Source organism: Lactuca sativa, chromosome 1, assembly GCF_002870075.4.
Source record: "Lactuca sativa cultivar Salinas chromosome 1, Lsat_Salinas_v11, whole genome shotgun sequence".
NCBI lineage: Eukaryota > Viridiplantae > Streptophyta > Magnoliopsida > Asterales > Asteraceae > Lactuca > Lactuca sativa.
In genome coordinates, this window is record NC_056623.2 from 13,052,538 (window position 1) to 13,077,950 (window position 25,413).

A 25,413-nucleotide genomic window follows, 5' to 3' on the forward strand; every position below is an offset into this window, starting at 1 on the left:
AGCATAAAAGTTATGATTGTATAATTATTAAGGAAAGTATTGCAAGATTAGCAATATTAATTATAGAAAACAAGAGTCATACTTTGCAAAGTCGCAATAGTTGAAGAGTTGTTTTGCTATAATTAAGGGAGAGAATATTATGCTTCATTTCAAATCTAAAGGTTTAGGTTGAGAAATGTTAATAAAATTTAGTCAAAGGTACAAAGTGTGTTCTTAAAATTTTGATTATGATTACGACATCCCTCTTCACAATTCGAATTTTGAGAACATAGCAAATAAAACATTATGCATCGTGTCCCATACGCTTCGGGTATAGGATCGATTGCAAATGCTTTAATGTTTGACCATTCTAAAATTTTCCGAATGTCTAGCACATATAGAGGGAAAAAGGACTAGAATCGGTTTAGACTAAAATAATCAAACAACTATCAAAGGACAATCCAAGTTCGACGAGGATTGGTCGCTTGTGAGTAGTTGGAAGTATAGTATTGGAAAATATGGAAATGTTTCCATATTGGATGGACTATATCGACATCGTTACGAATAGATAAGATTCTATTAAGAATGAGTTGTCATATGGAACATATGGAAGTGTGTCCATATTGGGAATTGAATATTGAGAAATCTATGATTAGACTAGAAACTTCTATGCAAAAGGATGTTCAAAGAATGTACTTTGAGTGAGACATCACGTCTATGGAATTGTTTTGTAACAATCTCCGATAGAGGACTTTGTAATATCATTGGCAATAGTCTTTATGACTTTGGTGCAGTGACATTACGAAAGGATAAGTTGCATAGAATGTTAGAATCTAGCATATTCTATAAGTAACAAGAATTTGATATTCTTTAACTTATGAAAAACGGATTTGGAGTGGTGAAATGAGAAGGATTGGAAATGTGTTCAATGTGATCTACTTCACAAAGTAAGAACCATAGGTAAACATTGTGTGCATGCTAGGAGCATGGGACAAGTGTTGGAATTCAAGTAAGAAGTTGATTACCCGAAACGACAAATAATGAGTAATCGATATGGTGATAAATAAAAGGAGTTTTATTTATACTCAAAGGTTTGAGGCCATATGGGATTAGTATTATTCTTGTGTTTCACATTTGCATGTTTTGACTTCCAGAATAATTGAGTTTATTAAGAATAATCGAATTATTCAAATGGGCCACAGTCGTTCATATGTTGGAAGTAGGTATGAATGAAGACTGTCGTGAATTGGTGTGTGGATTGTCTAAAAGAGTATTAGACATAAGCAAATGTTTGCTGCAACGTTCATGAGTGCTTATGAATGTGATTTAAGCATTGGATTAAACCCACGCTCACTTGGATCACTCCATGGATTGTATCACGAGTGATTGGTGAGACGATAACATCTTATATTCTTGAGACCGAGATGTGTGAGTTGTATCTTGCAAATCGGTTGCACATTGATAATATGTAAACGCACCAGTAACTTGGTGTTATAAAACATATTGTTGTGTGTGATTCGGTGCGTGAGTACAAGCAAGCATTGTATCAAAGTTTATCCGTTCCTTTTATTCGAAGTAGGATAAAAGCGATATCTTTGGGCCCCTCGATGGTTTAGTGATGACAAACGTAAATGCTCGGCCGGGCTAGGGCTAATTTGATTTGTTCAATTAGTCAGTCGTCATAAATCGGAATCGAGATATAGTACAAAGAGAATGATTTGAAATCATATCTCATATGATATCTAGAATGGAGGAATATATGATCCCTTATCTAAGGACACGCGTATTTGATATGATCAGAGTTGACAGCGGCTTTGGAAAGCTACGATTGCAGATCGGGATCCGCAGTCATACGTAAAATAGTTGTTAGACTTATCCAAGTGGGAGACTGTTGGATTAGTGTCTAAGTCCATAACTATTTTGGTATGTACTTGACCCGATGGTGCATGGTCCTTTTGGGTTGCCTTCACCAAAGCAACTTGATTGGAGAAATAAATAGAGAGAGAGGTTATTATGGTTTATTAATATGTTATAAGAATAATATATTAAAGGAGAAATCATATTTGTTTAATTAATATTGGTCAATAATTAATTAAGAATTAATTTTGTGATCAAGTGTAATTAATTAAACTAGAGGGGCTGAATTGTAATTATGTGATAGTTACAAAATAAGGTAAGGATTATCTTATATATATGGTGAACGAATTTGAGGTGTAAATCCCTTAGAATTCGACTAGGATAAGGGTTTCTAAGACTTATATTATGGTTGCTTGGTGGGCAAGCAACTAGATAAGGATAAGGACTAAAACCTTAATCTTTACACCTATATAAACCCCCTAGGGCTTAGGAATTCGTCTAACCCTTCCCAAGAGGTCTCAAGGACGAATTCTAACCTCCCTCCTCTCTCTTTATACCTTCTCCACTTGCTTATGGTGTTTGTAAGCCATTAGAGGAGTGACACTTGTGACTCTAAGCCTTCCAAGGTCAATTCAAGGAGGAATTGGATTGTTATTGCTATATAACAATCAAGGTATGTTCTTAAACCTAATTACATGTGAATTTGGATTTCCATATGCTAGAATTAGGGTTTATAGTCTTGGATTCAAAGCATGTACAATAGAGAAACCTAGATCCAAGCATTAGGGTTTGTATGAGCACATAGGATGTCTTATGACCAAAACCCATCAGTTGTAACTTTGACTTTATTTGAATCCAAAACCATAACTTTGACTTTATTTGAATCCAAAAACCACATCAGGTCAAAACTGAAATATAACCTAACAAGTACCAATCACTTTGATGAACAGGGGCTACAACATAAGGGGTAGGATCGACAAAATCAAGCCAAAAAAATTAATGGGAGAACGACACCAATTGTGGCTAAAATTAATATATATCGAGTTTTAGGGAAAAAAACTTGAATGCTTGTTTGGGATTGGGATTAAAACACGGTTATATAATATCACGTTTTCATTCTCAACATACAAAAAAAGATCGGTCTTCTTCCTGTTGTTTCGACGACTTTGCTGCTTCGACAACCATGTTGCATCTTATTGTTCAAATCGGCCCATCATCCATCAGGTTCCATTCTCCCATTCTTCTCCGTGGATTTTTTTTTGTGAGATCGTGTTCACAATATATGTTACAACCTTTTTTTTCTGGTTCATTATGATTTGTTTCTTCTTCATTATTATTTAAAGTTGAATTGATTCGTTAGGTTACCTGTGATTATAGGTTTATAACATCATTATATATAAGTAAATATGAATGTTAATTATATGAAAGTAAATATGAAGTTAAACAGGAGGTGCTTATGTCAAAAACATTATGTGATTGTTCCTTTCAACAGCAAATACATGCAAAAACTATGAATCAATGCATAAACTGTGAGTCAATGCAATTCTCAAAATTACATTCAAAGAAAGACGAAAATTAGTGAACCCATTAATTGTGAAGAGAAGCTTTCTTGTATGTACATCACTTACCACAGGAAGGAAAAAAAAGTCTTGTTTTGTGTACCACAATACCAAGAATTTGTTTGAGGAGGTTGTAAAGGTAATTAATTATGTTGAAGAGTATACATCTAATTTACATAATCAAAATTAAGCATACGTTATTTTATCATATTTCAAGATCTTTCCTGTTGGACTATTTTGCCCTTGCTTTTATTTTGGGTGTGTGGATGTTTTTGCTGCTGTTAGGATGACCTCTTTATAATCCTTCACATTTTGTACATATAATAGGTCACATTGATTTCAATGGATAATGAGCTTCCTTCACCCGCTTATATTCTTAAATCAAGACAAATGCAAGTTGTTCATCTAATTTGCTTGTTGATGGCTATTTTGGCACAATGCAAACTTACCATCAACAATGGTCCTAATTTACCTACTAGAGAAACTCTTTTAAAACGTCGACGTGTACGGGAAGAGTTGCTACATAACCTTTCAAATGGTGGTCAATGTCGTGAGCTTATTCGTATGAGTGTGCAAACTTTTAAGAAGCTATGTGTTATCTTACAGCGTGATGGTGGTATTCGACCTACTCAACGAATGCCTGTTGAAGAGCAAGTTGCAAGATTTTTTCTCATTGTAGGTAATGATTTGAGAAATACATTTGTCTCTTGGATGTATCGGCACTCGAAATCCACAACGAGTAGGTGCTTCCATAGAGTTTTGCGCTCGGTTATAGCATTAGAACGTCTTTATATTCAACAACCACAAGGTGATGTTGTCCCCAAAGAAATTCAAGAGAAAAGGAGATTCTTTCCTTACTTCAAGAACTATGTAGGGGCAATTGATGTTACAGATGTTCGTGTCAAAGTACCTAATTGAGATGCCTCTAGATACCGTGGCCGCAAGGGTTACCCAACGATAAATGTCTTAGCTGCTTATTCATTTGATTTAAAGTTTACGTATGTTTTAACCGGTTGGAAGGGTACTGCATCAAACTCAAGGATACTGAAGCATGCCCTCAATAGAGATGATAAACTAGTAATTCCAAATGGTAATTTCTAGTACCAACTTTTCATTTTTTTTTTGTTTAAATTATTATTAAAAAACTAATTACAATTTAATTATAGGTCGCTATTATTTAGTAGACGCGGGTTTGCCTCACTCAACTATATTAATGGCGCCATATAGAGATGTTAGGTATCATTTAAAAGAATATTCCACTCGGGCACCACAAAATGCTAGAGAGTTGTTCAATCTTCGTCACGCATCATTACGTAATGTTATAGAAATGGCATTTGGTGTTCTAAAAAGAAGGTTCTTAATCATTAGAAGTACACAGGAACCTTTTTATTCTTGTGTAACACAATCAAACATTTTTTGGCGTGTTGTATTTTACATAACTTTTTGATAGCCGAAGATCATGACAAAGATCTTGAAGATGAGGCATTACAGGAGGTGTTAAGTACACCAATAGAGGAAGTGAGACATAATTTAAGTAGTGGGCATAAGGGTAACAACATGACAGAGCAATTGAGGAACTCAATTGCAAATCAAATGTGGACTAATTACTTATTGAATCCAAACAATGAAATAAATATGTCAACATAGTTTAAGCGTATTTCGTTATATTACGTCATTTGCAATTTGGTCTTTTATTGAACATTGTTTTGTGAATTTATTTGTGTTATTTATTTCTGTAATGTTATTTTTTATAACTTGTACACTTTATAACTATGTTCTTTTTATAATAATGTATGTTTCTTTTTATGTTATGTAGAAACCGATAATGAACAAGCAAGAACCTTTTGTAAATACCGGTAAGAAGTCACTCTTGAACTGGACAAAACATATGGATGTTGCATTTGTTGATGCAATGGTACAACAACAAGAAAAAGGAAATAGGCTTCATGGAAATTTTACTTCACAAGCGTATGCGAATATGGTTGAGGAGCTTAATAAGAAACTTAACATGAATTTAACTAAAAGTCATCTAAAAAATCATTTGAAAACTTTGAAATCTGGTTTTTCACAATGGTATGACATGTTCAATGAGATTTCCTTGAGTGAGTTCGGTTGGAATGTTGATACCCAACTAATTGAAGCATATGAGCAGGTTTGGGATAACTTAATTAAGTTTAGTGTTCATCTAAGGTTTTATTTAGTTTATTTTTATATTATGTTATTAATAATAATTTTAATTTATTTTGGGGTTTTTAAACAGTCAAGCCTGAAGCAGTTATACTAAAGACAAAAAAGATGGCCTACTTTGAACAAATGTTGGTATTATTTGCAAGAGATAGAGCTTCAGGAGAAAATGCTGAAACAACAAAGGAGAGAAATGCTAGGTTTAACAAGACTACAAACATCAAAATAGAAAGTATTTTAGAGGTTGATGATTTATTAGCAAGTATGGATGTTACACTGGAGAACCAACGTATAGATGATGATGAAGATGACATTCAAGTGGTATCTCCTACGCCTAAACAAAATTCAAGTGCGAAAAAGTGTAAACCTAAAAAAAGAAAACTCATAAATGAAGAAGAAAAGGAAGTTGAACCTCAGCCTCAATATGAACTTGAAACATTTGAAACAAAGACTATGAATGCTGTTGGTGATGTGGCTAATGCTATGAGGGAAGGTAACAAAATCTTTGAAAGAGCTTACCATCATGAGTTAACAGGTGATGAAATTTATCAAGAATTGCAGCCGATGGGTTTGGAACCCCATGAAATACTAGGTGCTCTCATGTATTTGGCTCGTAACCAAGCAGATGTGACGACATTGTTTACTTGTCCAATGAACATACGGAAGAATCTACTAAAAACAATGATGAGCGTAGGTAAATGATGAATTGTAAGAATAGATGTTTATTTATTGGTTTTTTGTTCAACTTTTTTTTGGCTTCACGAATTGAATTATGGTTTTTGGAATCGTAGTTTGATTAAATTGCATTGTTTTGGATGATTTTTATAATTTGGTTTCTTTTCAATTAAACAATGCAATTAAAAGATATGCACAGGTGTTTTGATTTTAATATTATTTATGTTTTGCTACTCATTGATAATTTAGTTTAATGTTATATGTAGGTAGTATTTGACAAAATATATATGTATGTGTGTAAACGAATATGAAGACAAAAAAAAAGTAAAGATAAAATTATAATGTTGTTATTTAGCTTTCTTTTCTTTTCTTTTCCTTCGAACTCGGGAACACATTTTTTAAAAAACTTCATTTTCTTTCTTTCGGACTCAGGAACACGAAAAAATTAATCACTTCCTTCCCCTCCCTTTCTTTTCTCTTCATATTTTCCTTCCTTTTTTTTCCTTCGTTTGCTTAAACTCGGAAACAAGACGTTAATTTTTCAATTAAAAGATAAACAAATAACCCTAAAATGTAAATAAGTTTTATTTATAGCTTAAAAAGTGCCAAACTAAAACTTGAACAAGTAAAGTGTAGATAATTTTTTTTTTTTATTTTTTTTTAATTTTTTTTATACTGAAATAGTATGTGCTGGACGTTGGATAAGATAGGAGTCGGAGACGAGTTGTGAGACAAATCGAGCAACCAAAGCTTCGAAAATGGCGATGAGCTTCTCTTGCGCCTCATCTTCCTGCTCTCCTTCCATCACATCCATCTTTACCCACAAAAAATCTCTTCCAGCAACACCAACTCCCTTCAGTTTTCTCTGTCATTCTCTTCCTCATTCATATTCTTCCCTCAGTTTCACTTCTCCTTCATACCACAGACCATTATCTTCATCCACGATTGTTCCAAGGCTTTCCGTAACTGAAACTCCATCTGTTGAATCAGAAGCCGTTGCCGAAGATTTTGTACCCGTGGAGTCACAGCCTGTCGAAGAAACCCCGCCGGAATCGAAAGGGGAAGAAGTCTTCGCCGTTGTCATGGTGAGTTAATTTTTTAAGAGACATTAGTATGTAACACTGCAATTTCTGTTATAAGCAAAATAGAACACCAAGAACACGAAATATAGATGGAAACCTTGTTGACGATATGAGAAGGGTTTCCAGGCACTAGACTTTTTGTATATAAAATCGATAATGAGAAGGGTTTCCAGGGTTGATAGAATCGACGATATGGGAGAATGATAGGAGATGATGGAATGAATTGATCTAATGTCTAAAAGGCTTATGTTTATAATACCTTGTGTGGTTTTCATGTAAATAAGCTGCATTTTGCTTTTGTTCATTTCAAATGCAAAATTGATGTGAATTTGTTGAATTCACATCATCTTATTCTATGATCATACCCCTTTGTTAAGCTCTCTCTGGATTTGTTTGAATCAAGTTTCAATTTTGGCTTCGTGAATTCCTGCTTGTTTGACATTCAAATTCAGATGTCGTTTCGTGTCCTTAGCTATTATTGTAACAACTTGAAAACTAGAGTGTGTGTTCTAGAGTGAAACTGAGAAGTCTGACTTCTGTACTGCTTCTAGCTTTTTTAAGAACCATTTTAATTGCATAGACCCCCTAAAACAACACCACACTCTTGACATTTTTGAAATTGAGGCTATCATACCAAACTGATTTTTGTAAAAGGCAAATTCAAGTATAATGGTTACAAATGCTAATCACTCCATAAAATCTTGCCTTACAACATACATTTTATATGTCTGTAATGTGTGCTTTTGTAGATTATGGAGGTTTTGGATGATTAATTGTTTTTGTTTTGATTGCTGTTCAGATTGGGGGTCGACAATATATTGTTTTTCCAGGGCGTTTTCTGTATACACAGAGGCTCAAGGGTGCAAACGTTGATGACAAAGTAAGCCTTAAGCACAATTTCTTATGGACTCTTTCTTCTTTATTAATTCACTTTGAATTGTATTTTTTTTTTTTCCATTTAGCATCAAATATTTCTTTTATTGCCTTCATTTGGACTTGGCTTTCTTTTTTTCAAGTTTACTTGTGTCGTTTGCAAGCACATGAACTTCATTTTGTGAAAAGATATTTACCAAAACATAGTAGTTTTGAATTTATTTATCATATAATTGTACTGAAACATAGTAGTTAGAAAAGATATCCACATTCAACTTTAGTATTTAACTCAAATTGGTATATGTAGATTATTCTGAACAAGGTGTTGCTCGTTGGTACAAAAACTAGCACATATATCGGGAAGCCCGTGGTGCCTAATGCAGCTGTACATGCAGTGGTAGAGGAACAGGTATTTTGTCATCCTGTTAATTTTCTTTCTATGTCCCCATTTTTTCTTTTTTCAATTAAGTAACGTCTGGATAAATGATGAATTTGCAAACAGCTAGGACTTAATGGGGAAAGATTCATTTTCATGACTTTTTGTATTAAGTCGTTCTTTCTGCATTGAGTAAAAAAGAAGCACTCATATATAGCTTATTGCTTTAATTGCACACTGTATAGGGTTTGGATCCAAAGGTGGTGGTGTTCAAGTACAAGAAGAAGAAGAATTACAGGAGGAATATTGGCCACAGACAGGTATTGTATTTGTAGGCATGTCTAGCAATATTATAGTATCTGAGTAAATAAATTTCATGGTCTTCCCATTTGAATTTTTTTTTACTTTGTATTTGATTGTTTGTACTTGGAACCAATCATGCAGCCAAACACTCGAATTCGGATTGTGGGCATCACGGGGTATCAAGATTCCCCAGCATCAACTCTCCCCTGATTTAGGAACTGCGGTGACTTGTTTTATTACATCTTTGTACTTGAGAAATACTTGAATCATTAGTGTAGTTTGTATTTTTTGTTTTCTCTTTGATGTATGCTTTCTTTGCAATCTACACAAAATGAGGATAACTGTCTCTAGTATTTTGTAGTTGGTAATGATCTTACTTGCATGATGAGGTGGTCTCGAGTATTTATACTATAAAGCTATAATCGAAATGCCATGATTACATGTAGTTTACGCTCCACAAGATAGGGTACAAAGAAAATTTTGGAACTTGCTTTTGGATTTTGCTAGGCGTTGTTTAAGTGAATATGTGATTTTTTGGACTCTTTAATGAAGTTCAGGACACTATGGACACTATTGGCAAAAACAATTGGACCAATTTAATACTCTTTATTGAGGAAGTGGATTTAATTGATGTTCCTTGAAATGGGCGGTCCTTTACTTTGTCAAACAAATAACAATGAACATAAATTAATTGATAGGTTTTTGCTTTCATAGAGATTGGTGATTTGTTCTCCAAGTTACTGTTTAGTCTTGGAGTAGGAGTGTTCTGACCAGTGACCATAGACCGGTCTTACCAAAAGATTTGGTGGTAAATTATGAACCCTCCATTTGACGATAGTCCGATCCGATCTTTACCAAAATAATTTGTCTTCTCCTTTTGGCCCCATATGTAACTTTATTAACCATGAACGCCCATCAAGAATATTGTTGTTTCGTACTAATAACCGAAGGCAACACTTTTTTGAATCTCATGACAAGAGTCTTGGAGATGATGTTGATAACACACCCTATAAGATGGATCGGTCGAGAGAGATAGATCCTTCACCTTTTGGAATAAGAGATATAAAGTAAGAGTTGCTCCCTGGATAGATGATGGCAAACCCCTCAAAGAGCTTCATCGCCTTGAAATTTGAAAATGTCACCACCAATGATATTCTATTTTTTTTTTAAATGAAGACGATTGAGTTGTCATCCGGATCCAGGGTTTTTATTGCAACAACCCCAAACAACCATTTTGACTTCCTTAAGGGATAATGGGGCTTCAAGCATAATACTTTATTCTTCACAGTACATCACTCTTCGATAGTCTTTGCAAATTTAACACTATGAAATCTTGGCCTTTGCGAAATATCTTTTCTAAATTGGCGGAAAAGAATTTGAATACGGATCCCTTAATGCAAACTGAGTTGGATACCCAAGACTCGTTAAGGTTAAGATCATGTATTCTAGACCGTTTATGTTTTTTGTTAACCACGACATGGAAGAATTTCATGTTTTGTCCCCTTTAAGAGTTAATCTCACATTAACTTTTTGCTTAATATTCAAAACTTTTTTAAGAATCAAGGTTTTGAAACTTTTTGGTGTCCAAGAAAAATAGACAATGATATGAGTGCAACATAGGGAGGGCAATGACACCCGCATACGAAAAATGAGAAGAAAATCGACTTGTGACAATATCCCGTTGCAATTTGCTAAGCTTGGATCCATACTTGTTGATCCATGAAAAACGCCTCCTACCTAGCTTACGCTCCAAAAGTCAATGTACATGTTATTATGTGATTTTTAGATGTTACAGTACTAGGTAAATGCTAAAATACTGTTTGGTGGTAGTTTTCTACTTTCTTATGTAATACTGTAGTTGTTATACATAATACATTAGTTGTGAGACCCGTATATTATATGGGTTAATAAAAACAAAATGTTAATATAAACGATTAAATGAAAATTTTATTTGAATTTGAAATTTAAAATAACTGAAAATTATGAGAAAAAAACATGCAAAAAATAAATAAATTAAAATTATGTGTTTAGTTATCAGATTTGTATACCAAATGGATAAATTATAACAAAATGTTAAACACAAAGGTTTAAACTTTAAATTTATTTGAATATGAAATTAAAATTTAGAATTTGAAATTTGAAATTAATAGTCATTATGATAGATTTAATTTATGAAAATTAAATTAATGATATATTGGAAATGAAAAATAAAGTAAATGACAAATGGAAAATAAATATATCTCAAAATTATGACAAAATGACATGTGGCCAATTGAATGTGAGAATTACAAGTGGCAAAATCATTCTTATTTATTATAGTAGATTTTATGACATGAATTGAAAATGAAACACTAATAATATTTCGAAAAAAATATAATCATATCAAATTGACAAAACAAATTTAAGTATAGAATCCGATATTAAAATAAGAGTAAATTATACGATTCGTCCTTCTGACGAAGTGTCAATCTGCAATCGTCAAAAACTCTACGCTTTGCCGATTGCAGATTTATTAAGCAGGTCTACTCGTTAAAGGGTTTTAGCCACAATTAGTCCATAACAACTGCAGCATTCCTTCTCTTAAATTCTGGACAAGTGTTCTGTGTATCGTTGATTGGTAACGCAAGCAAGCGTAAACACAAAGGAATCATTAAAGAAACATGGAAAAATCCCTGTCGTCGTCGTCTATGTCGAGTCGAGAAGGCTCGCCGGAGCTTCAGTGCGTCGGTGAACTAGAAATCGTGAAGGCAAAACCACCGGTTGGTTTTCTCTGCGGGTCTATCCCTGTGTCTACTGATAAATCTTTCACTGCCTTCGATTCTGCTCTCGTTCCTTCTGCTCCAGCGTAAGAAATCTGATCAAACCTTATTGAAACCCTATTTTTTGCACACGGTTGATGATAGTTTTAACGACCATTGCCAATTGTTCTTAGGGAGGGAGCGCCAAGGTACCGGGTGATTCCGACTGAGACTAATCTCAAAACTTTGCCGTTTCGGCCAAATATTCCGGAAAAGGTTCTCCCGATGGTTGCCGCTCATTCTAGGACCGGTGGAGGTATAGTTTTACTTGGCTTATATGTTCAAACCTATTGATAACATTCGGTACTGTTAGGATTACGATCGTCAAATAGCTTCATACATTGAGTTCGTCAATATAGGGTGGTTATTGGCCTGCTTCGCTACTTTGAGCACTGGAATGTGACACACAACCAATTTGAGATATTTTTAGATGCAGCTTAGTACTAGCTTTTTGGTAAATTTTATGAGTTCATCTAATTAACATGTGGTCTGAATTCACATAACTGAAGTGTCTGGACATGAATGTTGATACAGTAGAATTCATGCCTTAATTCAATTCTAAATGATGAAATTCGCTAATACAAATAGAAGGTTCAAGTGGTTGTATGAAATTACCTACCATATTCTTGCTCTATCATTTTTATGTGTAGATTAATTCGAATTAGCAATGTAAGACTTTGATGTAATATGCATATGAGTGTATGACACATCATATGGAAGGACGATCTCTAACTTTTCTTGATGTACTTTCTAGATTTGCCTTATGAAAGTGCCACTATTGCATCAAACCTTAGAAGGAAAGGAGAAGCCCTTGCTGTATCTGGTTTAACAGAGTATGAAGATGAAATCGATGTTATTGCTCCAGCTGACATTCTCAAGCAAATATTTAAAATCCCGTATTCCAGGGCTCGACTCTCGATTGCAGTACATCGTATTGGACAGTCTCTAGTATTAAATACAGGGTAATGGAATCACAAATTCCAGTTCCATCGAATTTCACCACAATCTGCTTATTAGTAACACTTTTTTAATAACTTTTTGTACTGCAGGCCTGATGTTGAAGAGGGAGAAAAACTGGTTAGAAGACATAAGCAGTCACAATGTGCAGAAAAATCTTTATTTTGGAATTTTGCTATGCATTCAGTCCGGATGGAAGCATGTGATTGTCCTGCAACTCAAAATCCCGAGCCAGAGGAGCGGCTGAATTCATCATTCCTGCCTGGAAATAGAACTTCTGAGTATCCGCAAGGGAAACAAGATAGTTTTTTATGGGGAGGGAAGAAGAATCAAAGAAACAAAGATAATGATTCTGTAAAAAAGGTCACACAAGTCAAAGAAAAGTCAAGATCCTCAATGCAAGAGTCGGATATGTATAGAAGAGTGAATCGTGATGGATTCTTGAGGGTTCTTTTTTGGAAATTTAATAATTTGCGCATGTTTTTGGGGAGTGACTTGCTTATATTCAGCAATGAGAAATACGTTGCAGTGAGTTTGCACTTGTGGGATGTATCTAGACAGGTTACTCCATTGACATGGCTTGAAGCTTGGCTTGATAATGTGATGGCAAGTGTACCTGAGTTAGCCATCTGTTACCATCAAAATGGTGTTGTTCAGGGATACGAGCTGTTGAAAACGGATGATATTTTTCTTTCCAAGGGTGTATCTGAAGATGGGACTCCTGCTTTTCATCCTCATATTGTCAGACAAAATGGACATTCGGTTTTGCGGTTCCTTCAAGAAAATTGCAAGCAAGATCCTGGAGCTTATTGGGTATTTCTTGGCTCTAGTTTATCACATTTTAGCTTCTTATTATGATAATTTGCTAATATTTTGATTGTTTTTTTGGTTATGTACAGCTGTACAAAAATGCCGGCGAGGATAACATTCAACTTTTTGATCTTTCTGTTATTCCCAAGAGTCATGCCACCAACAACTGTGATGACGACCCTACCTTTATACCTTCTTTAATTAATAGAGGGAGAAGTGATTCTTTACTCTCACTAGGGGCGCTTCTCTATCGTGTTGCTCACCGGCTTTCACTTTCCGTGGTGGGGTTTATATTCCATCTCTCTCTCTCTCTCTCTCTCTCTCTCTATATATATATATATATATATATATATATATATATATATATATATATATATATACAATAGTAAATAGAGGATTTATTTATTAATACATTTTTTCTTCTGCAGTCTCCTCATAACAGGGCAAGGTGTGCAAGGTTCTTGAAGAAATGTCTTGATTTCCTTGATCAGCCAGATCAACTGGTAGGTAACACTTTTGTTTGATAAGTGTATCATCTTAAGGGGCGTTTGGTTAGCCTATTTCATGGGATTTATCCAGAATTGGAATTCAGTTCCATTCCAATCCCACGTTTGGTTGCAAATGGGTACAGAAATGGATCTTGTCAGATGTCATAAAATCCTTTGACATGGATTCCAACATTACATCCTAAAATCCATCAGTTTTGTTTAAAATACTTGAATATTCTCTACCCTAGAATTTTACGACTAAAAGCATCTCGCCTTTTCATCTGCTTTTACTTTTTTGCTTAATAATTCTACTCCATTTCCTGCCAATCAGATGCGTGACAGAATTCAATTCCTTCCAGAACATTTTACAAACCAAACTCCCCTGTGATATATGCGTAGTTGGTAATCTTCATATCCGATATCAATCAAACTAATTATTAATGCATTATAATGAACAGGTTGTACGTGCATTTGCTCATGAACAATTTGCAAGGCTACTTTTAGATTATGATGAAGATCTGGATTTGACATCAGAAGTTATTGTAGTTGATGCCGAAGAAGAGTCCGACGAAGGCTTCACTGGGATCTCTGAATTAATAACCCAAGAAAGTTTCAATCCCAACAAAGAGGATGAAAATGGAACAAATACACCTGAATCCACAAAACTTTTGGAGTCAAACGAGGCCGAATCAGTCGACACCATAATCCAGCCAACTTCTAACTACAAAACTGTTGAGTTATCTCCTACATCTACCCCTGTAATTCAACATAATGTTGATCTAATCTCTTCAAAGCTAGCAGCAATACACCATGTCTCTCAGGCTATCAAGTCTCTAAGATGGAATCGCCAGCTACAAGGCTCAGGAACCCATAATAGACCCGACCACAGTGCACCGTTACCAATCGATTTCTCTGTTTGTGCATGTGGTGACACTGATTGCATTGAAGTTTGTGACATTCGAAAATGGCTTCCAACTTCAAAACTCGATGATAAATTATGGAAACTTGTTCTTTTACTTGGAGAATCTTATCTTGCTTTAGGAGAAGCCTACATGGAAGACAGTCAACTCCAACAAGCCTTCAAAGTTGTCCGTTTAGCATGCTTAATTTATGGGTCAATGCCACAGCATCTTGAAGACACGAGATTCATCTCCTCAATGAGTTCATTAGAGATTGATATCCACAATACAGAAAACAAAACCGAATCGATAGTCGCCCATTATCTTTTCTGGGCTAAAGCATGGACACTTGTTGGAGATCTGTATGTTGAATTACATTTAAAAAAACCTGATGAGAAACCACCTGCTCGAGAGTTAAAAGTGTCACCAGAAGTTCAAAAGGAGGTTGAAAGACTGAAGAAGAAACTCGGGAAGTTTAACCAGAGCTGCTCTTCTTGCTCATTGGTTAACTGTAGTTGCCAAAGTGATCGAGCCAGTAGCGGGAGTAGTGCGAGCAGTAGTACTGGAAACACTCGTTCATTTAGAAAGCCCTCTGAAAAAACCGGTTCCAAGAGCTTATCTTATTCATCTGACGTGGCAAAACCTTCTAAAGAGACTGAATCCGATTCAAAAGAGACAAAAGAGAATAATGGTGGCATTTTCAAATACCTTAATTGTTCTAACCATAAAGATTTAGACCATAATCTAACTACTGCTCTTCATTGTTATAAAGAATCCCGAAAATGTTTAGAGGGGCATTTTAGTAATTCGACCGAGTTACAAGCTCTTCTCAAGAAGAAAGGATGGGTATGCAATGAATTAGGCCGAATGAGACTTGAGCGAAAGGAAATTACAAAAGCCGAACAAGCCTTTTCTGAAGCTATCAGTGTGTTCAAACAGGTTTCTGATCATAACAACATTATCTTAATCAACTGTAATTTAGGCCATGGAAGAAGAGCAGCAGCTGAAGAGATTGTATCACAGATGGATCATTTAATTTTCAACAATGCTCGCAGCCAAAATCTTGAAGCTGCAAAATCACAGTATTGTGAATCACTTAAATTTTATCGAGCAGCAAAGAAAGAAGTCGATAGTGTTGGTGAAGAATCCAGTGTCCTTTCTAGCAATCTTAGCAATGAAGTTTACACACAATTTGCTCATACATATCTAAGGCTTGGAATGCTTTTGGCGAGAGAAAATACAACAGCTAAAGTTTATAAATCTAAATTGGAATTCGGGAAACATGAGATTTCAGCGAATGATGCGATTACAGAGGCTTTGTCAATGTATGAGTTACTAGGGGATTTAAGGAAACAAGAGGCTGCGTATGCATATTTTCAGCTTGCTTGTTACCATAGGGATTGTTGTTTGAGGTTATTGGAGACTGATTTGAAGAAAAGCAGTGTTTTGAAAGGTGAAAATAGTGTGGTCCAAAGAGTGAAACAGTATTCCTCAATGGCTGAGAGGAATTGGCTCAAGTCTATGGAGTTTTATGGGCCGAAAACGCATTCTACAATGTTTCTGACCATTTTGATTGAGAGGGCAGCTTTGTTATGTAGCTTGGCTAAGTCATCTAACGCGTATCCGGTATGATGACACCTGTATTAAGTCCTTTTAAGTCAAAAAGAAATAGCATGTGCCATGTGGTAGTTTATTAACTAATTTTGATGTTTTCTTGTAGATGTTGGAATCAGCTCTGAATACTCTTCTTGAAGGACGCCAAGTGCCTGTAGACAGAATCACATTACAAAAGGATGATAATAATGTGTACAAAAGATATTGGAGTCAGCTACAGATGACATTAAAGAACATGCTAGCAGTAGCTCTTCCTACCAACACAAAGAAGCCTCTTGCTACTTCCCAACAAAGCACCCTGCCATCTGGAGATCTCAATAAACTCAAGGACCTTTACCGTTTATCTTTAAAGGCCACCGAGTTCACTCAGTTGCAAGCCATCCACAAGTTATGGGCATCTTAAGATAAAACCAATCTCATCAGGTATTTTTGCAATTCTATGATTTTATCCATTAGGTATTGTCTACACATTACATTAACAGCACTGAAAAGAAATTAAAAAAAGAAAAGAAAACAGGATGATTTTTTTGAGTTAATCTTGTGTTTTATTACTGTGACTGTCTCCTAAAGCTTCTGCTAAATCAAACTTTAGAGTTCCTCGTGTCGTTCTGCTTCCAATCCCTCCATCCGCCTTTCTCATCATCGCAGCAAATTCTCCATAATCTATCCGTCCGTCCTGTCACGCAAAACCAATGTCAAATCACAACAAAAAAAGACGTTAATACCTAATATGCTTACATGATCTTGATCAATTTCTTTGATCATTTCTTCCAATGGAACATCCTGTAAACCGAAATCTCTACATGCTTGTTGAAGCTCATCTTGTGTAATATACCCACTGTTATCTTTATCAAAAAACGAAAAAGCTGCAAGTAGGTTTTCCTCTCTTTGCATCTTGTTTAAATGCAGTGTTGCTGTTAAAAATTCAGTGTAATCAATTGTCCCACTGTTATCAGTATCCACTGCATTCATAAGTTCCATGAGTTCAGATTCCATTACATTGTTGCCAATTCCAGCCAACCCTTCTTTCAGTTCTTTAAATGTTATTGTCCCACTGTGGTCTGTATCAATTGTTTTAAATAACTGCTTTAAACCACCGATCTCCTCTTCCGAAAGCCTTCCCGCAATCACCTAGAAACATTTATAAAAAAATATTAAAGCTAAATGTTGGATTATTTATTTAGAAAGATGAAAAAAAAAAAAAACGTAAACGTACCCGTAAAGCCATCTTTTTGAGTTTGTTCATGGCGGAAAACTGTTTGAGGCGTGATACAACCGTAGAATCTAATGGGTTGTCTGGGGCGACTTGGTCATCCATGATCCATGGGTGATCTGGTTTTCAATACAAAAGCAGTTATAACACAGTGGAGGGAGAGTGGGTTTGTAATAATTTTAATATGAGAATTATAGAACTCACTCACGTAGGACTTGATGAGCGGTTATTCTTTGCTCTGGGTTTCTATCTAGCATTGTTTTGATTAAATCTTTAGCGGTTTCAGTAATTTGTGGCCATGGTTCCGATTCGAAATCAAGTTGTCCCGTTAAAATCTTTTTAAAAATGCCCGAATCTGTCTCTGAAACCCAAATCACATAAAACATAAAACATAAAACAAGTACCATAAAAACCGGTTTCTTGGAAAAATATCTTGATTGTAGTTGGATATTTTTCGGTGTAGTAGAGTCTATGCCAATCATGTCTAGTGTAACAAACGCAAACGCAGACTAAAGTCTAACCTGCCCAAAAAGGTGGAACCCCGGATAGTAATATGTAAAAAATAACCCCGGCACTCCACACATCGATTTCCGGGCCATAACGTTTATGTAAAACTTCTGGAGCAACATAATACGCACTTCCAACCATGTCACACAAATACTCTCCTGAAACACATAAACATGTTAGAAGATTTTGTCAAATGGATTCGAAATCCTTCAAAAACAGAAAGAAAGGAACCTGGTTTATAGAAAATGGACAACCCAAAATCAATGGCTTTAAGCTGTGCATTCTCTTCATGACTATCGAACAAAAAATTCTCGGGTTTAAGATCACGGTGTATAACACCAAGAGAACGACAAGCCACCACCACCTCAACAACCGTCTTCATGAATTTAGCCGCCTGTCTTTCACTATACCACCCTTTGTTAACAATCCGATCAAAAAGCTCACCACCTGTACATAACTCCATCACCAAATGAACAAAAACATTGTCTTCATAAGTGCATTTGATCCTTACAACACATGGGCTTTCAGACAAATGATGCATGATTTGAATCTCCCTCCAGACATCATCATAATCATCTCTGCATAAAAGCTTCCGTTTGGGGATGGATTTGCAGGCGTAATCGATTCCGGTGGATTTTTCGGTGCAAAGGTAGGTGGTGCCGAATTGGCCATGGCCAAGCTTGTTTCCGATTGTGTAATGTTCCCTGAGGTTTGGGGTTTCGTGTGGGAGGACGTTGGTGCTTGGTTTCTTCATGGATCTTGATGAATTATTCCTCGTTTTCTGATATTCTTCTATTGCAATTTGGGAGACTGTTTGATTGATGGGTGGGAATGTTGAGAAAAGTATATTATAAAATGAAATATCATTGGACTATTGTAAAATGAATATTGTATTTTCGAACATTGACCCAAAATAGGTAGTGTTGCACAATTAGAAAGAGGAGTTTGTATAAATGAAAATAATTTTCACAAAAAGAAAAAAAAATCATTAATGGATTAAAATTTTATTCACAAAATTACCGTCTATTTTGTAGTTTTTTTATTATTATTAAAAGACACGTTTTGTAAAATTTTCTTTTGAACTATGATATCATCTTTTTGCTAACTGACATCTATCATTTCAAAATAAATAAAATAAAAACTGCATTTGTACTTTCACAACGTACATTTCACAAGATATAATGGTTATTTATTATATTTGTTTAAAAGATGTTCATTTTGGTTTATTCACTCCTTATTTTGGTTATGTGCTATTTTTTTTTTCAAAACAAAACCTATTAAGCTCCTTACATTACCACTTCCATCTTTTTCAACTTTTACATGCTAAGCTTATGTGGCTATATAAAAACCTATGCCTATGTGACAATGTGCTAGGAGTTCTACCATTTTATCCACCTTAAGATTAAAAAAAAACACACACACATAAGTTATAGCCGGAAGAAAACTACAATCGGAAGAAAACCACCACACCACTATTGCCAAGATTGTTATTTCGAAACCATAAGAATGTTATTCCTTAACCAATTGAACTATGTCATTCGCCTAAGGGTTATTTTACTCGCTGTTGTGACTAATCCAAACATAAAATTGTACAGTACATCCTTGAAATGCACAGATTCAAAATTATAAACATTTTTTGCTTGTATGCTAGTATTCTGATTATTCATGTATTTTCTACTATTATCTTTGACTTAATCCCATGGTTTTCCCCTTTTGCAGGTTCTCAAATTCATACTCTTCTTTACAATGTATCCATGTATATGTCATATTGCTTACTCTGACTTTGTTTCCCCTAGTGTGCCCCATTTATGGTAGGTATTGTCTTGCACATGTCAACCTCCTCCCGTATAACGGGATTCCCAAGGTCTGTTGCTGCTGCTGCTTTAGGCGAGTTTTCTTTGAATGAAATAGCGACCATTTAACCACTCCCACATCATTTTTGGCATAGTTACACAGCCTCGTATTTCACTTTTATAGTTGTTATATGGTGCCTTTAAATTTCAGAGATTAAAACTCAAATTTAAGATCTGATTGTCTATGCAGGCTTGCCACTACATCACAAGATCTAGTCAATCTCACATTGGATTGGATATAACACATAGCTGATGATGTATGATGATTGTGTTTTACCATGGTGTCATGAGCTTGTGACTTTACAAGTCTACACCCAATGTGCATACCACACCATACGAGATAAAACAGATCTTGTTTGGTTCCATTGTTTAATGAGAGAGTGTGAGATTAATACATTAAACTCTAGATTCAACCCCTTATTTCTCTCTTATTTAGTCCATCAGTTTAACCCAAATATTTATAATTTCTTCAATTACCTTTCATTGTAAACATTATCATCATTAGTGGATATTTGAGTGGTTTGCTCCATCTATGTTTTATCATGATTTGGAATTTTTCATGTAAATCTTGGTGTGCATGTCTCCATTTGTTATTGCTTTACTTATTATTGTTAAATCTCGTTATATTTTAGTGATTGTATGTGTTATTTTCATACCATCAAAAGCATTTGGAGATATGGATAGTTTGCAACTCTTCACATTGATGTACTTTTACCTGTCTATGGTAAACTTTGTTCTTTAGGAACACTACTTCAGTTCAAGTCGTGAAGATGAGGTGGTTCCCAATTGCAAGAATTTGGTCGTCTCTGCTGCTATGCAATCCTATTATCTCTTTTTATCTTTTTATTTATGATTTAGCTCATCACTCATTAATCTTAATGACACAATTACTATTTAAACAATCTTGCTATTGTTCTGATTTTTATAGTTCAGTAATCTATATAACACAATCACTGAACTCTCTTTAACATTTTAGAACTACGAGTTTCCCCCAACAAATCAAGAAAGCTTGATATAATTTCTGAATCATTCTGTGTGTGTCTCTTATGCAACCACTCTTCCTGTATCCTAATGTTAACATCCCTACAATACAAATAATTTCAAAGCATTAAAAACCACAGGGAATTGCAGAAGCAGGACAGTTTTCTATGATGAATATCATCTGGTTGTTTTCCCTTGGGCTAGATGCAAAATAATAGCAACATACTTTCACTTCTTTTTATAACCAAATTATACTTTCAATTTTATTCTTATTAAAGCGTTTTTCTATGATTGGGAAGTTTTTTCAAAGAAAAATGTTGTAATAGGAATAAATAAAAGTAGAAAGTAGAAACCCATATTAAACAAGTAATGAAAGTAGGTTGCTATTTATGAAAATGAAATGTTACCTCCTCAAGGAAAGAACATGATAGTTCCTTCGGAAGTGGCTGGCATGCTTTGTGAGGGCATCTTGGACATAAGGTTTCCCAACGGTTCTTACAGCTGCAGCATTAAGTAGATTTTCTAATGAACCATGTTTCTTTATAAGTTTTAAGGCAGTTTTCATCCCAAAACCAGGCACCAGATGTTGAATTCCAGGAACACCATCTGCTTCATCACCTAAAATGCATCCTATATTATAAACAAGAGATTTCTGTAAAAAAAAATACCCTCTTTAAAAATAGCATAATAAAAAACAAGAAATCAATCTTTCCAAATCCTCTGACAGATTGGACAACTTGAATTCATGATTCAAATCATCACGAGAAAGTGTATACTTACTAAGACTTAAATCAGAGAGTGGATCACACTTGTATTGAGCTATGTAGTGATTCAAGGTATAAAATGACCATCTTTTTAAGTCAGGAAGAGGCATAACAAGCTGCACATCTTGACATATCAATTGCTTGAAATCTTTATCAGGAGAAGCAATAGCAACACGGTATCCCATTTCCAAAACTTGTTCAACAAGTGTAGCAACAACATCATCTGCTTCTTCACCAGGAATCTTCACAACCTGCATATATCATTATCATTCATATAAGCTAGAATATATATATATATATTTTCTTTTTAATGAAAGGGATTCAAGTAATATTTGTTAAAAGTGATGGAATTATTACAAAGGATTACTGACCGGCACATTACATTTTGTAAGGGTATCTGAAATTAGTTGATATGATCTTCTTATTGGAGCTTTTGCTGATTCTGATACCCATGGTGAAAATTTTCTTCTGTGTGCTTTATATGAAGGTAACATTTGTTTCCTATATTCATGAGCTCCTTCTCCATCAATAACCTGCAAAAATGAAGTATGTCTTCCAAAGGTTAAATATGAGCAATACAAGTCTTTGTAAATATATTTTATTCATTAGTAATTTAGTACAAAAGGCTACTTGAGACACATTACATAAATTCAATTCCAAGACATTTTGCCCTTATTGGTCATAGAGTACTACTATAAACTCATTATCTAGCATAGCATCCACCCCAAAACCTGGCGATTTGTAAGGATATGATGAAGTTTCTTCGCGTCTACTGTGATAGAAAAGACGATTGTTGAATGGATAAAGTACTACAGCAGCCTAGCAATCAATTGGAGATTCCATAAATAATGAAATGAGCTCAACATGCATAAACTATTGCTCAAATCAACTAAAACATATGGATAAAGTACTACAGCAGCCTAGCAATCAACTGAAGATTCCAGTGCACTTCTTCTACCTCTCTGCTAGAAAAGAAAAAAAAAAGGAGCTATATTTGATTATATTGCTTCCAAAAAGTCTTTCAGATACCTTAAAATCCAAAGATTTTGACTTAAAGCACTGAGTTATCTAAAACGACCAAACTCTCATTGAGATAAAACAATTGACATGGCATAGAAACGTAATGGAGAGAGGAGAGGTGGTGCTTACGGCAATAACAGGGTCTGTAAGGCTGACTTCGCAGAAGAAAAGGGAAATCCAGTGAGCAAAAGAGTGTAAACTCGGGGTGCTACCATCATAACAGATTGGGTTCACATCCAAAAAGAACACCCTTTTCTTCTTCTTGATGATGATATTATTAACAGTAGCATCATCTCCCTTTACTTCGTTTAGGTCATGCTTTGGTTGCAACAGCAGTCCACCAACTGTTCGACCTTCCGTCCGAGAAGAAGAAGAAGCAATAAGGGCAGCAGTAGGTTTGGCTCGGAGCTTCGTGCGCCTGAAAGAGGGAGCTGAGCGAAGAGTAGTCGGATTATGAACACCCATACACATACCCATCGCCATACGAGCTTCTAGGACGTCCAACATCATCACATTCACCCTGCTGCACCTGCAAGTGTAACTATTTGGTCAATTGATTTGCCGAGGACTCCTAAAATAAGAAATGAGTTTTTGACAATAATAGGGTGATTGAAAAAAATATTTTTAAAATTATTTACCAAAATAGTATTTCTTTTTATTTTTTCTTTACTTTTCAGTTTTTCTTTAATGTTTCTTTATTTTTAATATTTGAATTTTTTCTCTCTCTTTTATTTCCCCTTTTTACGAATTTTTTTTTAAGTAATAGTTTTTATTTCAGTTTTTTTTACTGTTCTTTTTAAATAACATTTATTTTTATCTTTTTCTGTTTTTGTTTTTTTTAATATCCTTTTTTTCTTATACAACATGACATGAATTATAGAGAGTTGTAATTAACAAACACAATGATAATCATTTAAACATGAATTATAGAGAGTTATAATTAACAAACACAATGATAATCATTTAATCTGATCCAATATACTTACTTCAATCATAAAAGTGTACAACCAAAAAAGGAATCATATATCAACATACATGATGTACAAGTCCATTTATCTTTGTATAGAATTATGTACTTATAAAACTTGAAGACATAATAGAGCAATCTAGTGTCCTAATGATGCACAAGTCCATTTATCTTTGTATAGAATTATCGACTTATAAAACTTGAAGACATACTAGAGCAATCGAGTGTCCGATTAAGCACAAATAATATCATATGAACTTTTTTAAGTTCTTAAATGAGCTTATTTGTAATAAACAAACATGACACTTGATAAAAGCTATTTCGTATGATCTTGTCCAGCATATTTATTTTATTCATACAACCAAAGATACTCTGCAGACACTTAGTGGACATAAAATGAAAAATTTTCATATTGTCATACATCAGCTCCCATGGTGCATATTTCTATTTAGCTTTGCATCATACATTCATGGATTAATATTAATTACTTATAAACAAATGTTGTCCAGACTCCGATAGCATTCTACTGCCCTGTTATGCATGAACACCCTCACATGGACTTGCAAATTCACAAATCAACTCATGATTGCACAGAGTTGTAATTAACAAACATGTCGATGCAAAGAGGTATTCCAGTTAATATCATTCCAGCATGATTATTCTAATCGTACAACAAAGTTTACTCAACAGACAATTAATTAACACATATAGTAAAGTATATAATGTCGATCAGAAAAACAAAACACTCGATCTCTCGTCGTCTTCGAAAGCTGCAGTCGAAGACGCGAAGCACCGGTGGAACAAACGACAGTGCTAGCATTAGTAGACACAGTCTTAATACAAGAAGATATAATCTTCAAAGAATTAGGCAACAATCCCTCACCTGAACCTTCACCCAATCACCACCGACTCAACAGTGAAAAAATTCTGTCACCGTCCACCACCGCGTAGCTGATGCCGGAGCGACGGGTGGAGGAGGTCGTAGGTTACCGTCGACGGTGGAGGAGGCCGCAGGTGGCCGACGTCGGGTGGAGAAGACTGCAGGTGGCTGGCGATGGGGTGGAGGAGCGACAATGGAGCGACGGAGTGGAGCCCTAGTTTGAGTTCTCGTTTTTTTTCCCTTTTGTGGACGCTCGTTCATGGGATTGTGAAAAAAGAAAAGTGTTTTTCTTTAAACAATAATATTAGTTTTCAATCTAAAGGAATAGTATTTTGGTAAATATTTTGCAAAGCACACTAAAATTGTAAATACTTTTTTCAATCACTCTAATATGGTCAAAAACTCATAAGAAATTGGTTCATCACCGTGTACTCATTTAAGTGATTTTTAATAAATTTATTTGGGGGTTTACTACTTTTTTTTTTTTTTTTTTTTTTGTAATACTATCATTAAACTTTACAATATTACTATTATTGTTATTTATAATAAAAGTTTTTTTTTTTAAAAAGATTGATAATAAGAGGTTTAGTTGGTAATATTGTAAAAAAAGGAATAAGTCACGTGGATGTTACGTAACAAGGTAAATATCGGTATTAACTTTTTTCTTTAACAAAAAGAATACCATTAAACTTAATTTTTTGCAATTATTACTATTAAATGCAAAAACAATTAATAAAATACCATTAAAAAAATCGGCTTGTAGTTTCGTTTGTT

General features: G+C 34.7%; 5 protein-coding genes across 12 annotated transcripts; 3 read left to right on the top strand and 2 right to left on the bottom strand.

Moving 5' to 3' along the window:
* Positions 1–5,373: 5,373 nt before the first annotated feature.
* LOC111898184 (uncharacterized) lies at positions 5,374–6,281 on the top strand. Its single transcript, XM_023894108.1, has 2 exons — positions 5,374–5,574; positions 5,661–6,281. Exons 1-2 carry the CDS (start codon positions 5,374–5,376, stop codon positions 6,279–6,281), a joined length of 822 nt encoding a protein of 273 aa, XP_023749876.1.
* Positions 6,282–6,950: 669 nt separating this feature from the next.
* Positions 6,951–9,273, top strand: LOC111898182 (50S ribosomal protein L21, chloroplastic). The gene is made up of 5 exons (XM_023894106.3): positions 6,951–7,339; positions 8,136–8,216; positions 8,517–8,618; positions 8,831–8,905; positions 9,030–9,273. Exons 1-5 carry the CDS (start codon positions 7,013–7,015, stop codon positions 9,096–9,098), a joined length of 654 nt encoding a protein of 217 aa, XP_023749874.1. The 5' UTR covers positions 6,951–7,012; the 3' UTR covers positions 9,099–9,273.
* Positions 9,274–11,344: 2,071 nt separating this feature from the next.
* Positions 11,345–20,556, top strand: LOC111898180 (uncharacterized). 7 transcript variants are annotated; one of them, XR_002852530.2, is made up of 10 exons: positions 11,345–11,733; positions 11,821–11,942; positions 12,441–12,648; positions 12,736–13,456; positions 13,543–13,734; positions 13,882–13,956; positions 14,400–16,466; positions 16,561–16,877; positions 19,894–20,038; positions 20,218–20,556. XR_002852530.2 is itself a non-coding variant. In XM_023894100.2 (9 exons), exons 1-8 carry the CDS (start codon positions 11,549–11,551, stop codon positions 16,855–16,857), a joined length of 3,867 nt encoding a protein of 1,288 aa, XP_023749868.1. In that variant the 5' UTR covers positions 11,345–11,548; the 3' UTR covers positions 16,858–16,877; positions 19,894–20,556. The 7 variants fall into 7 exon arrangements, 4 of the variants coding, with proteins under 4 accessions (XP_023749868.1, XP_023749869.1, XP_023749870.1 ...); XR_002852531.2 differs by having other exon boundaries at positions 19,971–20,061; XR_002852532.2 differs by having other exon boundaries at positions 19,971–20,038.
* Positions 17,058–19,478, bottom strand: LOC111898183 (calcium-dependent protein kinase 11). The gene is made up of 6 exons (XM_023894107.3): positions 19,470–19,478; positions 18,406–19,045; positions 18,189–18,332; positions 17,876–18,028; positions 17,671–17,786; positions 17,058–17,585 (listed from the first exon to the last, which is right to left on the bottom strand). The coding sequence occupies exons 1-6, from the start codon at positions 19,476–19,478 to the stop codon at positions 17,118–17,120; spliced, it is 1,530 nt and encodes a 509-aa protein (XP_023749875.1). The 3' UTR covers positions 17,058–17,117.
* Positions 20,557–20,896: 340 nt separating the features above from the next.
* On the bottom strand, positions 20,897–24,919 carry LOC111898181 (uncharacterized). Of its 2 annotated transcripts, none has more exons than XM_023894105.3 (6): positions 24,643–24,919; positions 22,922–23,321; positions 22,144–22,305; positions 21,789–22,023; positions 21,416–21,626; positions 20,897–21,110 (listed from the first exon to the last, which is right to left on the bottom strand). In XM_023894105.3, exons 2-6 carry the CDS (start codon positions 23,300–23,302, stop codon positions 20,978–20,980), a joined length of 1,122 nt encoding a protein of 373 aa, XP_023749873.1. In that variant the 5' UTR covers positions 23,303–23,321; positions 24,643–24,919; the 3' UTR covers positions 20,897–20,977. The 2 variants fall into 2 exon arrangements, with proteins under 2 accessions (XP_023749873.1, XP_023749872.1); XM_023894104.3 differs by having other exon boundaries at positions 21,416–21,638; positions 24,643–24,918.
* Positions 24,920–25,413: the final 494 nt, after the last annotated feature.